Here is a 12,364-nt window from a genome sequence, read left to right on the forward strand (position 1 = left end):
CACACTGTATTGTTCCAAGCACACTTTAAAACTATGGTTTCACCCAAAAATGCAGTACGTTCATGTACAGTACACTTCCTCATGTTTGCGTTAACAACATGATAACACTGTAGGTTTCCTCACACAGTTTGTAGACTTTCCCTGACCCCCTTCAGCTCCTGACCTTCCAGGTGTCAGGTTGTAAAACTGTGACGCAGGCCATGTTAATGGCTCACAATACGTGGTGCTGTGTACAGTGAGTGACAGTGTGTTTGTGTCAGGGCAGAACATGACGGAGCTGCACAAACATGCAAACATAAACACAAACACGTCCAACAAAACACACAGACTGTGTTTCTCTGACACCGAACACACGTTTGTCAGATATTTACAGGAACAAGCTGCAGGTTTTACAAGGTGTAGCTGCTCTCAGGTGGGACACACACATAAATACACAGTCATACAGCAACTCCTGCACAAACATTGCATGGCAACAAAAACACAAAATTACATAATATCATGTTCATGTTGGTCCAGTGCAATTTCACCCCCCCCCCGTCATCCAACCTCCTTACGCTGGAAGACATAAAGAGAGCAGCAGCAGATGATCCGAGCTACACCACATCAGACTCTATACGACAGCAAAACATCTCACATATATTTGTCCACTTCTCTCTCTCTCTCTATCCCCTTTGGTATCGCTGTCTATCAGGAGGACATGACTCCTGTTCCGGAGGTTTCCCCCGGTGTTCAGTGTGTCCGAGTCGACTCCAGAGTGTCAGCTGATCACAGTCAGAGCTGCACCACCTACAGCCAGAACAACCAGCTCACTTATGGCTTCCTCTTCCCCCCAGGTAAACCTCTTCCCCCCAGATAAACCTGCAGGACGACAAGTGGTAATTAGGGCTGGTAAAAAGATCATATTGTGAATAATTTGACAGATATTGTTATTGTGATATGATTCACGATTAATGGAAATTTTAATTTTGGCATTACAATTTTCATTTTCACTTTCAATAATATTTTGATTAATTGTGCAGCCCTAATGTTAATACGGTTTCTTTGACAATGCACAGCACAAATATTCCACCTGCTACAAGCTATATCTCTTCTGTAGTATCTGATGTGGACTGCAGTTTGAAACAGTTAAAAATATCTTTATTATTAAGATGACAACATGAAAATAATACTTATTATTATTGTAATTATTATTAATATTGTTATTATCATATTGTCACTCATTTAACAAGCACTTTTGTATACAGTATTTATCTAATGATCAAACTGATGCAACACTTATGTATCTACATTGTACTGCAGGTTTATTGGATTAAGTCCGTTATTCCCAACCAGGGGTACATACCAGAGGGTACTTCTTCAACTAATTTGAAAAAGAAATGAAAAGAAAATATTATTATTCTTATTAGAAAATATATATCAACATAGTCCGCTGTAACACCTACAGTGCAGGTGTTGAATGTGGGGGTCTGATACAAGACACTGTTATATAATATAATGTATAATAAGATAATGGAATATTAAGAGTATGTGTTTATTGTGTGATTTTTTTGACAGAGCTGGCGTCGTCTCCAGAGTCCAGATATGACGCTTCGCTCATCACCAACACCGCCCCTATGTACCCGGCCTTCAAGAGTGAGTCGCACACTTCATTTCCTTATATGGGGGAAACCGGAATGTTATAGTGGGGAATCCTGGAAACGAAGGTGGAAAAAAGAAGCAAAAAACGTGATCAGAAAATGAAACAAAGGGGGAAGTTAATGATTAGACGGGTCCGACAATATGAGCCAATCAGTGTTGTCCAGGTTTCTCCCTGACCTCCAGGGAAACTGGAAACATTTTATTTATACTTTACACTTTGTCTTGTTTTAATGATTGTTTGGGACCAGAAACTTGGTTTATAGAACCTGTTACTGATCACATTCATAACAGAAACACCTAACAATACAATCAGTTCCAAAAGTCGAGAAGCTTTTAGATGCTCCAACAAAAACTCTACCAAGACTACAATCTCCAGATCGAGAGTTAAAACCTCTTATTTTAGAGGTTTAAGATATTTCTGCCTCATTCAGCTGTTTGTAATCACCAGATTTATCCGTCCCTTCTGTCTTCCTGTACACCAGCGGCGTCCTGTCGTATCACATGAGACAAAAGACATAATGTGGTGATGTCAGGTCTGGGCGAGGACAGCCTGATACCCATTGTTTTTGTAGAGAGAAAGAGGACTTATCAGGACAAAACACGCTCTCTCTCTCTCTGAATCGCTGTCTCATGCAGACACACATATTTCATCCTTGTTGTCAGCAGAGTGCGTTTCTGAAGAATAGATTATTTTCTTGTTTTACTTCAGGCTGGAAATGGGATTGGTAACATCTGACTTAAGGGGAAGTAGCAGCAGTGACAATATGTAGCTGAACATTTTTCACAGTCATTTTCAGCCCTGACCAGAGTGATGTTATCAGAGAGAATGCTTCACTTCCCAGAGTAGGTTATGAATGAAGTTCTAACAGTGACCAGAAACCACCTTTTAAGGACCTAACATACTTCTCACTGATGTGTCATAGATTTTCAAAACCTTTTTTATTTTCTAGTTCTAGTCTTTCCAGTAAGATTTCTTCCTGCAGCTGTTTTCCACACTCAGAGTAAAAGCGCATTTATAAAGCAATTAGTGGATTTAATCAATGAGCTGCATTTAATGGATTTCATGAATATTGATGTACAGTAATTATGCAGAGGTTTTAAAGGTTGTTAAAATTCTGTTTAAAAACAGTCAGGGGAGTCCTTTGGAAAGGAAGCATTAAAGCGTTATTTACCCATCAGATTATTTTCAAAGAGAGCTACAAATCATTTCAATAACAACCTGCAAAATGAAAGTATCAAAGTACGGGAAGTCTTTTTATTCAGTGCACAGAGATTTGTCTCACACAATCTGGGAACTCAACACCTTGCTGCAGCTCTGATGTATAAACCCTACTAGTCTGTGTGATTTCATTTTTCCGTTTATTTGGAGGAGGATGTAGTTCTCTAAGGGTCGAAAGGTTTTATGATCCATTTGCTACTGCAACTTTTCATAGCCAGTTACATAATATTTAGAAATGTTTGTATTTTCCTGTCAAATAATGGACATGCATTCATCTTTTTCCCCCTTTTTTTTTAATGGGGAACACAAGCAACACAATAGTGTTAACATGCACCACAGGGCGCCTCCCCAGGGACGTGTTCTTGGCACGTCCAGCTGGGAGGAGGCCACGGGGCAGGCCGAGGACCAGGTGGGAGAGTTACTATCTCCAAACTGGCCTGGGAATGCTCGTGATCCCCAGTCAGAGTTGGCAATGTGGCCAGGGGAAGGGAATTTGGATCCTCTGCTGGACTTGCTAGCCCGCGAACCCGAGATCCTGGATAGCGGATGGAAGATGAATGAATGAATGCAGCACTTTATTATTTTCACTGGCTGAGATCTGATCACATTGAGAGTCTGACCATCTTGTTATGGCCAAACATTACTGTTAACATGTTGGCTCAACCAATTGTGACCACCAGCATTTAAAGAGGACAGCATAACCCCATAATTAGTTTTAAAGCAACACAGATTATATCTACAAGTAGTGCCACTAATTAACAGAAACTATGGGAGTCCTTGCATCCTTGAAAAATAAAACACAAAAATAATGAGTAAAATGAGCCAACACCGGTGGGATCAGCAGATATGGGGGCAGGGCCACTAACCAGCCAACCCCAGTGAGCAATGAGAGAGAGAGAGAGAGTAACACACCTGTGATGCATCTGATCTGACTGCATTAACACGCAGTTCTCCTGATCCAGATAAGAAACCTTAACACAGGTGTAAATGATCACATCAGTGACCGATGACACCGGTCTCAATGTTAGCACTTTCTTTGTGTAGCTGGATCTCACCCCTTTTTTTCCTGTCTGCAGGAATATGGAGTTACCTGCAGGGGACGCTGCTGAGGCGTTACGCAGAGGAAAACAATGGTGTCAACGTCCTCACTGGGCCCATCTTTGACTACAACTACGACGGCCTCAGAGACACCACAGAGAAGATAAAAGAGTAAGGCCTCAAGTGTCATGGCAGACAACACTGTGGCTTTATTGTTAGGATTATATAGCAGCTTCTTTGGATTGTTTAAATTTTGAGATAAAGTATTGTGCGTTTTTACACAGTATCTTTTTTTTATTGTTACTTTATAATGTAAAATGTAAATGCACATTTACACTGAAGTTTAAAATATAAGCATTGATTAATGTCGCCCTCCAGAATCAATCAAACAAACAAAAGAAATGCGGCTGATTTTGTGAACTACCCCGCTGTTATAAATCTGTGTCAAGGCAGATGACCACCCACTAGAGCGAAGGTCTGTCCGAGGGTTTGCCTGTTAAAATGCGTTTTTCCTTGCCCCGTCGCCAAGTGCTTGCTCTGGTAGGTGCTGTTGGGTCTCTGTAATGTTAAAAGGGAGTTCAGGTCTAGACCTGCTCTATTTGAAAGTGTCCTGAGATTAACTTTGTTAGGAAATTGGGCGCAACTATACCAAATAAAATTGAATTGAAATTGAAAAATTAACTCTGACCCCCTTCCTCTGTACAGGTTCTCGGCCGACGGCCCGTCCGTCCCCACCCACTTCTACACAGTGGTGACGAGCTGCCAGGAGCTGAACCAGACTGTGGAGGAGTGTGAGGGGGCGCTCAAGGTCTTTTCCCTCTTGCTCCCACACAGACCCGACAACAGTGAGGCCTGCCATGTAAGTTCAAACAATACCCAGCAGGGGGCAGCGCTGTCCCGACTCGACATGACTTCAGTCACGACATGACTTCAGTTCAAGAGTCAGTTAGGAAATAAGGCACACAGTGTATGCGAGGGTGGTACCAGAACTGTACCTCAGTGCATACATACTTACTACTACTACAACTACATACTTGAGATCCTTAAATTTTAAATGTGAGAATTTGCTTCTTTTTCTTTTGAAGATGCTACTTTGAGCGCTGGGTAATTGTATGGGCGTTTCTCACAATGTTCTCTTGTGCTCACTCTTCTCGCTGATGGTCAAGTTTCTTTATAGGTCATAACTCTACATGCCAACATTAAGATTTAAAAATACGGGAGATGTTTTTTCGCCAGAAGTGTGGAGGGGATGGGAAATGGTAACTGACTCACCGTCCTGCCCTGACATTTTGCCGGCAGTCTATGTTAAGTTATTGTAGCTCTTTGTGTATGGAAAATTACAGATGTTTTCCTGGGAAAACTACTAAAGGGGAGGGTGCTGGGAGATGGTTCTGACATATGGGAGAAACCCTAGAAAGTGTTGAGTTTGAGTGTTGGCAGGTTAGGGTTAGGTAAGATTAGGATAACATTTTCAATGCAGGACCCTTGACGTCAACGGAAACATGACGTACATCCCTTTACGTATTTACGGCAGTGAGTCATAGCAGATTCTCTAAATGTCTCAAACATTCTCATGTGACAGTGAATCGTAGACATCAAGTTGAATTCGGATGGTCTCAACAAAACCTCAGTTATGAGGTTAACCAAACCGATATTAGATTGTATTAGGTGTTCTTGTATTTTTGTCCGTCCCCATTAAACAAAGTAAAAACAATAAGAAAAAGGCTCTGTATATATTAAGAGGCAGGATTTGTAAAGATTGTTTTTTGGTTGCTAATACGTTCATTGAGAATGGAAAAAAAAGTGAGCATAGTTGTTGTTGTGGCGTAACATGGATTGCTTTAACAATCATGATTTAACTACTGTACATATTTTTTGTTAAATCTGTGCCAAACATAAGCATACACATTATGTAGGTAATCTGAAATAAACATTCACAAATACACCTGATATGATAATCAAGCTTAAATTTAAAAGCTTAAAATGAATGTGACACCTTCACCAAAACAATGAATAAAAACAGATTTACATTTTACATCAAACCTTTTGGCATATAATGTAATTCTGTTCTGAACATCAATTCCCTGCAATACTCAAAGAAGCCACTAGATGGAATAATTGCTTCAATGTAGCTTTCCTAATTTAGGAAAACACACATATAGACAAATAAAACAAAGAAAAAATATATTTAATTCCTATAATTATAACCTAAATAAGGGAATAAAAACATTCAGAGAATGAATTCCTGCAGCAAACACAATCAGTACTAAGTTTCAACATTTTGCTCTTAGACCTTCTTTACAGTGTAAAACATCTTTATACTCAAGAACACATGACTTACACAGACTGGCAATTGTTTGAGCTGACAACATCAAAGTTTTTATTTCTCTCTATTGATCTTGAAATAAACATTTGTGTTCAGCAGAGGTTAACTCCCAGGCTGCAAGAAAATTATAGGATTCTCCAAAAAAAAAAGAAAGAAAAAAAAGATGAATAGCAATTATGTGAGTTTTTAGGTAATTGTTAGAGGATATTTTGGCGAAAATGGCCTGGAGCTTTTTGCAGTTTGTGCTGCATTTTTTCCATCTCTCCCTGTTAAAACCCCAACAACAATATCGATATTTAAGTAGGTCATCAGTACTAGGTAACCAGTTTATCATTACCACCTATTAGCATTGGCAGTACATGAAATCTGTGCTGCTGAGATGTTTATCTGTATTTTGTATGTCTGGGAAATTACCACAATATAATCCAGAGAAAGCCAACTTTCTTTTTTAATGGTCAGCCTCTCTCTTTGGGGTATACTCCTTTCTGGCGTGAATGTATCATGAGAGGATGAATTATCTAAAGTCATGAGTCATTTAGATGGAATTTGTCTTTTTTTGCAAAGTTAATGCACTTTTCTTTCTCTGGACAATAACAGTTCACTTTGGCGTTTTCTTTTGTGCATAAGGTGAAAGGTTTCAACATCTAATCCTCCCAATCGTCAAGTTATGCTAGGTAACGGCTAGATTTTGAAAGAAATCCAACCCCCCTTGTTTCAGGCCTCCTTCCAAAGCCACACTCCCAACACACATGAGCACACAGCGCATTAATGTTGAGTTGTGTTCATAATTTCTATAAATATAGAAATAAATATCGTAAATGTTGTATTAACAGTGGGTTCTGCTGCCCCCAAGGCCCCTAATGCAACTTCAGTTATTATTTGTTCATTTATTTGATTAAGTTTAAATTAAAAGGTCCAGTGTAACATTCAGGAGGATCTCTTGTGTGTTTATTACCTTTTAGAATGAGCTGTTTTTATCTACAGGGAGTGGGTCCTCTCTTGTGGAGTCTGCCATGTTACACCGCCATGTTTCTACAGTAGCCCAGAACAGACAAACCAAAATTTTACACACTAGTCCTTTTAATATTAAATGTCCTCTTATCCACTGAAGACTGAACAGCCTGCAGAATATAAACATGCTGTTTTACAACAGGAATCATGTTTTAGCTTTTGACCTGCCACTGAAGTCACCTCGGATTCTGAGGTTACATTTTGTTTTTCTTTCTTGTTGTCAGGTTTTAGTCAGACAGCCTAAACTGTAGCCAGCAACATGTGACTGTGTCAAACTGAGGGGAACTCCCTTTCTTCCATCTAACCTTTACTTCAGCAGACATTTCTGCATTTTCATTTCATTGAGTCTAAAACTAAACATTTTGAAACAATAAAATCTACATTGACACAAGCAAACCCACTTTGAAAACTACTTACATCACCTACATGGCAGGAAGTTTCCAGCAGTCATACTAGCCTTTTCATCCCAGTGGTTACCTGATCTCTTTGTGGTTTACAAAAACACTTTTTGGCAGGCTTAGGATATGAGAAAAGTCCCCTACTATGCCGGAACCCCAGCAGACTCAATAACCCTTGATTTAAAGAGAGGGAAAAAAGTGCAGAATCAAAAGATTCATGACTTCAATAGAGGACCAGTGAGCTGTTTAAAAAACCCCACTGATATTAAAGTCACCTGATCTCACTTTGAGACATGAAATACGTGCAGCAGATACATTATGGCAGAGATAATCCGTAGTATGACACTGTAGAAGTGAAAGCTCGCCCAGTAAATTGAGGAGTAGTAAAGTAATAGGTGCGTTTTTTAATAATCCACAGTCAAGTTGAGGACATCAAATATAGAAAATGACAGACTTCGTCATCTGCAATTTGCGGCTAAAGAGTCAGTGCAAATTAGAAACTGTATTTTGGATCTATTCTTTGTCATTTAGCATTGTAATTTGCAGGTGACAAGAAGTCTAGACATTTGGGTTCAAGATTTTACTGCATAGTTAGGAGTTGCTTCATTTAAATGCTGTTTTTAAATTGTTTTTTTTTTGTTTGAGAGTACACTTAATTGCCTTTCCGAAAGGAAGATGAGAAGATTTATATCACTAATACTTATGATGATGATACTTTCTTGCTTTGAATAAGGAAAATCTTGAAGTCTGATATAAAAATGAAGAACATGCTAGTTTGACATTTTGAGAATAACTCTTATTTGCTATGCTTTTTCATGTGGAGCATGAAATGAGAAGGTGATACTACTGTGTGTACTGCTTTAACCCTTAGGTGTTCCTCGCGACATTTTGCTACAATTCCGTTTTTTATTTTCATGCTATTGGCGTTCAATGATGAAGCTCAAACTGCAAAGGTTATTTCATTTTGCCATGTGTTAGAACTTCTGGTCTTAGTTCCTAAATTAGCCTAATGCGCAAGCTAGACACACAACACTCACACATTTGTTCTACGGCAGAAAAACTGCCACATTTAAAACCATTCAACAGCCATTCTTTGGATCCATGTTCAGTCTATCATAAACAAATGTCTTTTTTATGTTTAACACGATTATCAAATTGTTATCTATAAGCTTTCAATTTTAATTTTATATTATTCACCACATCGGCATTAAACTTTTTCCCATCAAACACCAGCGAAAATTATACATTTTACGTGTTTCTGCCGTCTTGGCACTGAAATAAGTGTGTATTGCTATCTGATGGATGTGATGTGTGTGGTGTGTGCTGGTGTGTGTTTGTGTCATGGTTGTTGGTGTGTGTCAAACTTCACAGTCTTTTCTCTAGAGCAAACCTCCTGCGTTATTAGACACTAATTCAATAATAAAAACTCTGAGTGGCGAGAACCAAACAAAACTGTGAACTTTGATTTTGGTTCTCGTTCAGGCTGCTTGTGCGGGGCAACTGCAGTCATGGTCTAAGATACCCAGCATAGTGAGGAGTCGCATTTCTAGAGACTGGCAAGGCACTTACAGCACGCAGGAGGCCTTGAAATCATCGTGGGCTCCGAGAGCGAAGGTGGCTCCTCATCTACCCTTCGAGACTCTGATTCCTCCACGAGGACCGCCTCAGCAGTAGAGACAGATGATAATGGTGTCTAGCTGATCATTGAAGAACTGACAATGAAATCTGATGACAGCAGCAAGCAAAAGAACTCAAAAAGGGAAAGAATCACTGGTTTTCATACAAATTGAGACTTTCCCAACAGAGAGTTGTGTAAACTATTGGGCTTTAAAGGGTTAAATCCAAGTATCAATAAAATTTGATATGTATATTTCAAGCTGAAGTAGATTCTAAAAGATTCGCGACGTCATTTAAATGTACCGAACAAATAATGATTAGTAAGATCTTTACAGCATTTTGCGAAAGTGGCAGGTTCTGGCCTTGAAGGAACAAATGTGCTATTGATTTTTTTTAAGGATCCCCTAAGGGTTAAGTATGGAACTGCAGCTTGTGTGATTAGCCTAGCTTAGCATAATGACTGGGATCAGTGGGAAACATCTTTTCTAAAACCCCCCAAAAAGAATTCCAGTGTCAAACCAGAAACCACTTGTCACTGTTACAATTTGGTTTTTGTGCGAATTTAACAAACGAGATATAACATATTAATTAGTGAGCTTTAGGTGCTGGCAGGTGTATTTATTTTAAAACTTTGGTCAAACCCAGGCTAGCTGCTGAGCTAACCATTTTCTGGCTCCAGCTTCATATGTGCAGACAGGAGAGTGTATCAATCTAAGTCTTGGCACGAAAGTGATTGTATTTCACAAAATGTCTAACTGTTTCTTTAATGGTTTGTTCATGTTTCATTTGACTTGTAACTTTTACTCATCTTAATGAAATAGTTTGAAATCTTGGAAAATATGCTGACCTTTCTGAGTGCAAGACAAAAAGATAGATACCCAAAAAAAAGATAGTGGAGAGCGATTAGCCTAGCTTAGCATAAAGACTGAAAGCAGAGTTGCTGTTTTCCCTGCATACTTCAAACACAGATGACAGTGGTATCGATCAACTCATCTCAGTCTCTACGCAGAAATTATTCCCCAAATGTCAATCTAGTCCTTAAAAATACAAACAGAAGTGGAATCTACAATTTAAAATAAAACTTCTTACATTTATAATTCAAACTTCAAGATTTTCCTTGTATAAAATAAGGTCTTATAGTCTTATAAATAGTTTTTTTTGCATTTGTATCTGGATACCAACACAGTGAATGCAGCTGACACTCTCCAGTTGCCAAGGGAACGAGGCTAAAGGGAACCTCCTCGCTTCAACTGCCAAAATATAAGTGCTGCATGAGACTGGGGAATGTTGCACATAAACACAAGATCTCAAACATGACTCACTGGTATACTATGTCCTATAGTACAAGTTATGAGTCAGTCTGCTGCACAACAAATCAACATGTCACAAGCAGTTGATTACAGGAATTGACTACTTTAGGGCTGTTTCTGTTCAATTTACCCTCTAACTTTGGTACACATAGTAACCAAACAGGTTTCCCAAAGTGCAACTGGATGAGTTTTTATATAATGTGAGCTACTCCACACAGTTGATTCAATGGAACTTTGCTCAACATTGCTGTACATTATTTACCCTTTGTAAATGATAAAATGGTTCCAACTTTCAGAGGCTTTCTGAAGCTATTTGACCATCCAACAAGTTCTGAATGAGGACGCTGTCCACTGTACAACGTTCAAGAATTACTAATAAAAGGAAGCAGCCATAAATTGACTTTTTGCTTGCATCAGTGTGTCATACGGAAGTGAGAGAGAGAAGTAACTGTAGAGCAAAGACCACATTTATCAGGGCTGTCTGAGGTCTTTGCCTTTTTTAGGGGAAAAGTCACAGTCTTCCCTAAAATCAGACAGACAACAAAAATCCCCCTTAAAACCCAAATCTCCAGGAAGATCACTCTGTCTTCCTGTGTCTCTAAACTGGAAGCTTGAACGTTTTTGGTTACACTCGGGAACTTAATATTCTGCACCAGCCGCTCTGGCAGGAAAACCACAGGGTTAGATGGAACTCATTTATTTTTCATTGCACAATTGCATGCAAAAATTTAGCTCTGTAAGAAATCCTCTGTTTACATACTAAAAAGACTCAGTGGCTCATTGGAAGTCAGGGAACGTTCTGTTATGTCAAGATTGGAGTCTACTTGCGAGCAGAAAAACACATAATAATTACTATTACATGACTAGATGTTAAGTTACATTGCTCCAACATTTTGCTGGATATGTGTAGTCTTACTGAACTGCTGAACTGCTCTCCATCCAGATACACTCATATAACAAACCAATAAAACAGGCCAAGTGAAAAAGAGAGTCAGACCATGAACTTTTCTTTGTTTCCATTATTCTGTTAAATATCACTCTTTTGATTTGTTTTAACGTGTGATGTCCCAGTCAAACAGTGTGAGTCATACTAACTTAGCTTCCCCTTTAGGCATGAAATAATATGCAGCTTAGCATTATTTTGCTTATTATTTTGCACCTTTTGCAACATTTCAGTCACAGTAGTCTGGTTTTACCCAAATGTGGTTTTGGTTTTGTCCCTGAAAAGTTATTATAAAAAAATGCACTAAAAAGAATTTAATGCAGCGATGAGCTAAAGGATGAAAAAGTAGGAAGTTAAATCCGAGTATTCCAACAATGTTATTAGAGTGCAAAGTTAAATCAGTCTAGACAGTGTGGAGGTTATGAAGAGAGTAAAATGATGGCACGTGGAGATGGATTACAGGCTTAAAAATATACCAGAGTAAAGACTAGAAATACAGTTTAAAGAAAGAAACATGACTGGTATTCATTGCTTAAAAACTACTAATACTCCACCCATGCCGAAATTCTATTTTGTTAAATTACATACATAATTTCATATCAGCTTTTCTAAGCAGTTCTTTAACCTCTAAAATGTATGTAAAATGACCTAAAAACGCCTAAAAACCACATTTACCCAAAGTAAATTAAAAGCTGTTCTTCAACCATTTGCAGTATATGCATTGTTTTGGTCCCATTTAAAAGATAACACTCTTATCTTACTTAATCTTACTGGAGTGGATATATTGGACCTTTGGCAATGAAACAGGACTGTTTTTGTTGGATTATTACTGATTCCAGGATTACAATGAGGCTTCTTGGGTGA

The 12,364-nt window shown here is 38.7% G+C and overlaps 1 protein-coding gene across 1 annotated transcript in view; it reads left to right on the top strand.

Moving 5' to 3' along the window:
* The window catches only part of LOC118342690 (ectonucleotide pyrophosphatase/phosphodiesterase family member 2), a gene marked incomplete in the record, with an annotated part of 38,878 nt that overhangs the window by 15,492 nt on the left and 11,022 nt on the right, over positions 1-12,364 (top strand). Inside the window, 4 exon segments of the mRNA XM_035681305.1 lie at positions 695-833; positions 1,555-1,632; positions 3,934-4,066; positions 4,601-4,754. Of these exon segments, the coding sequence (XP_035537198.1) occupies positions 695-833; positions 1,555-1,632; positions 3,934-4,066; positions 4,601-4,754 (504 nt within the window).

The sequence above is a fragment of the Morone saxatilis genome, unplaced genomic scaffold (assembly GCF_004916995.1).
Source record: "Morone saxatilis isolate NCDOM2014 unplaced genomic scaffold, NCSU_SB_2.0 Contig9, whole genome shotgun sequence".
Taxonomy (NCBI): domain Eukaryota; kingdom Metazoa; phylum Chordata; class Actinopteri; family Moronidae; genus Morone; species Morone saxatilis.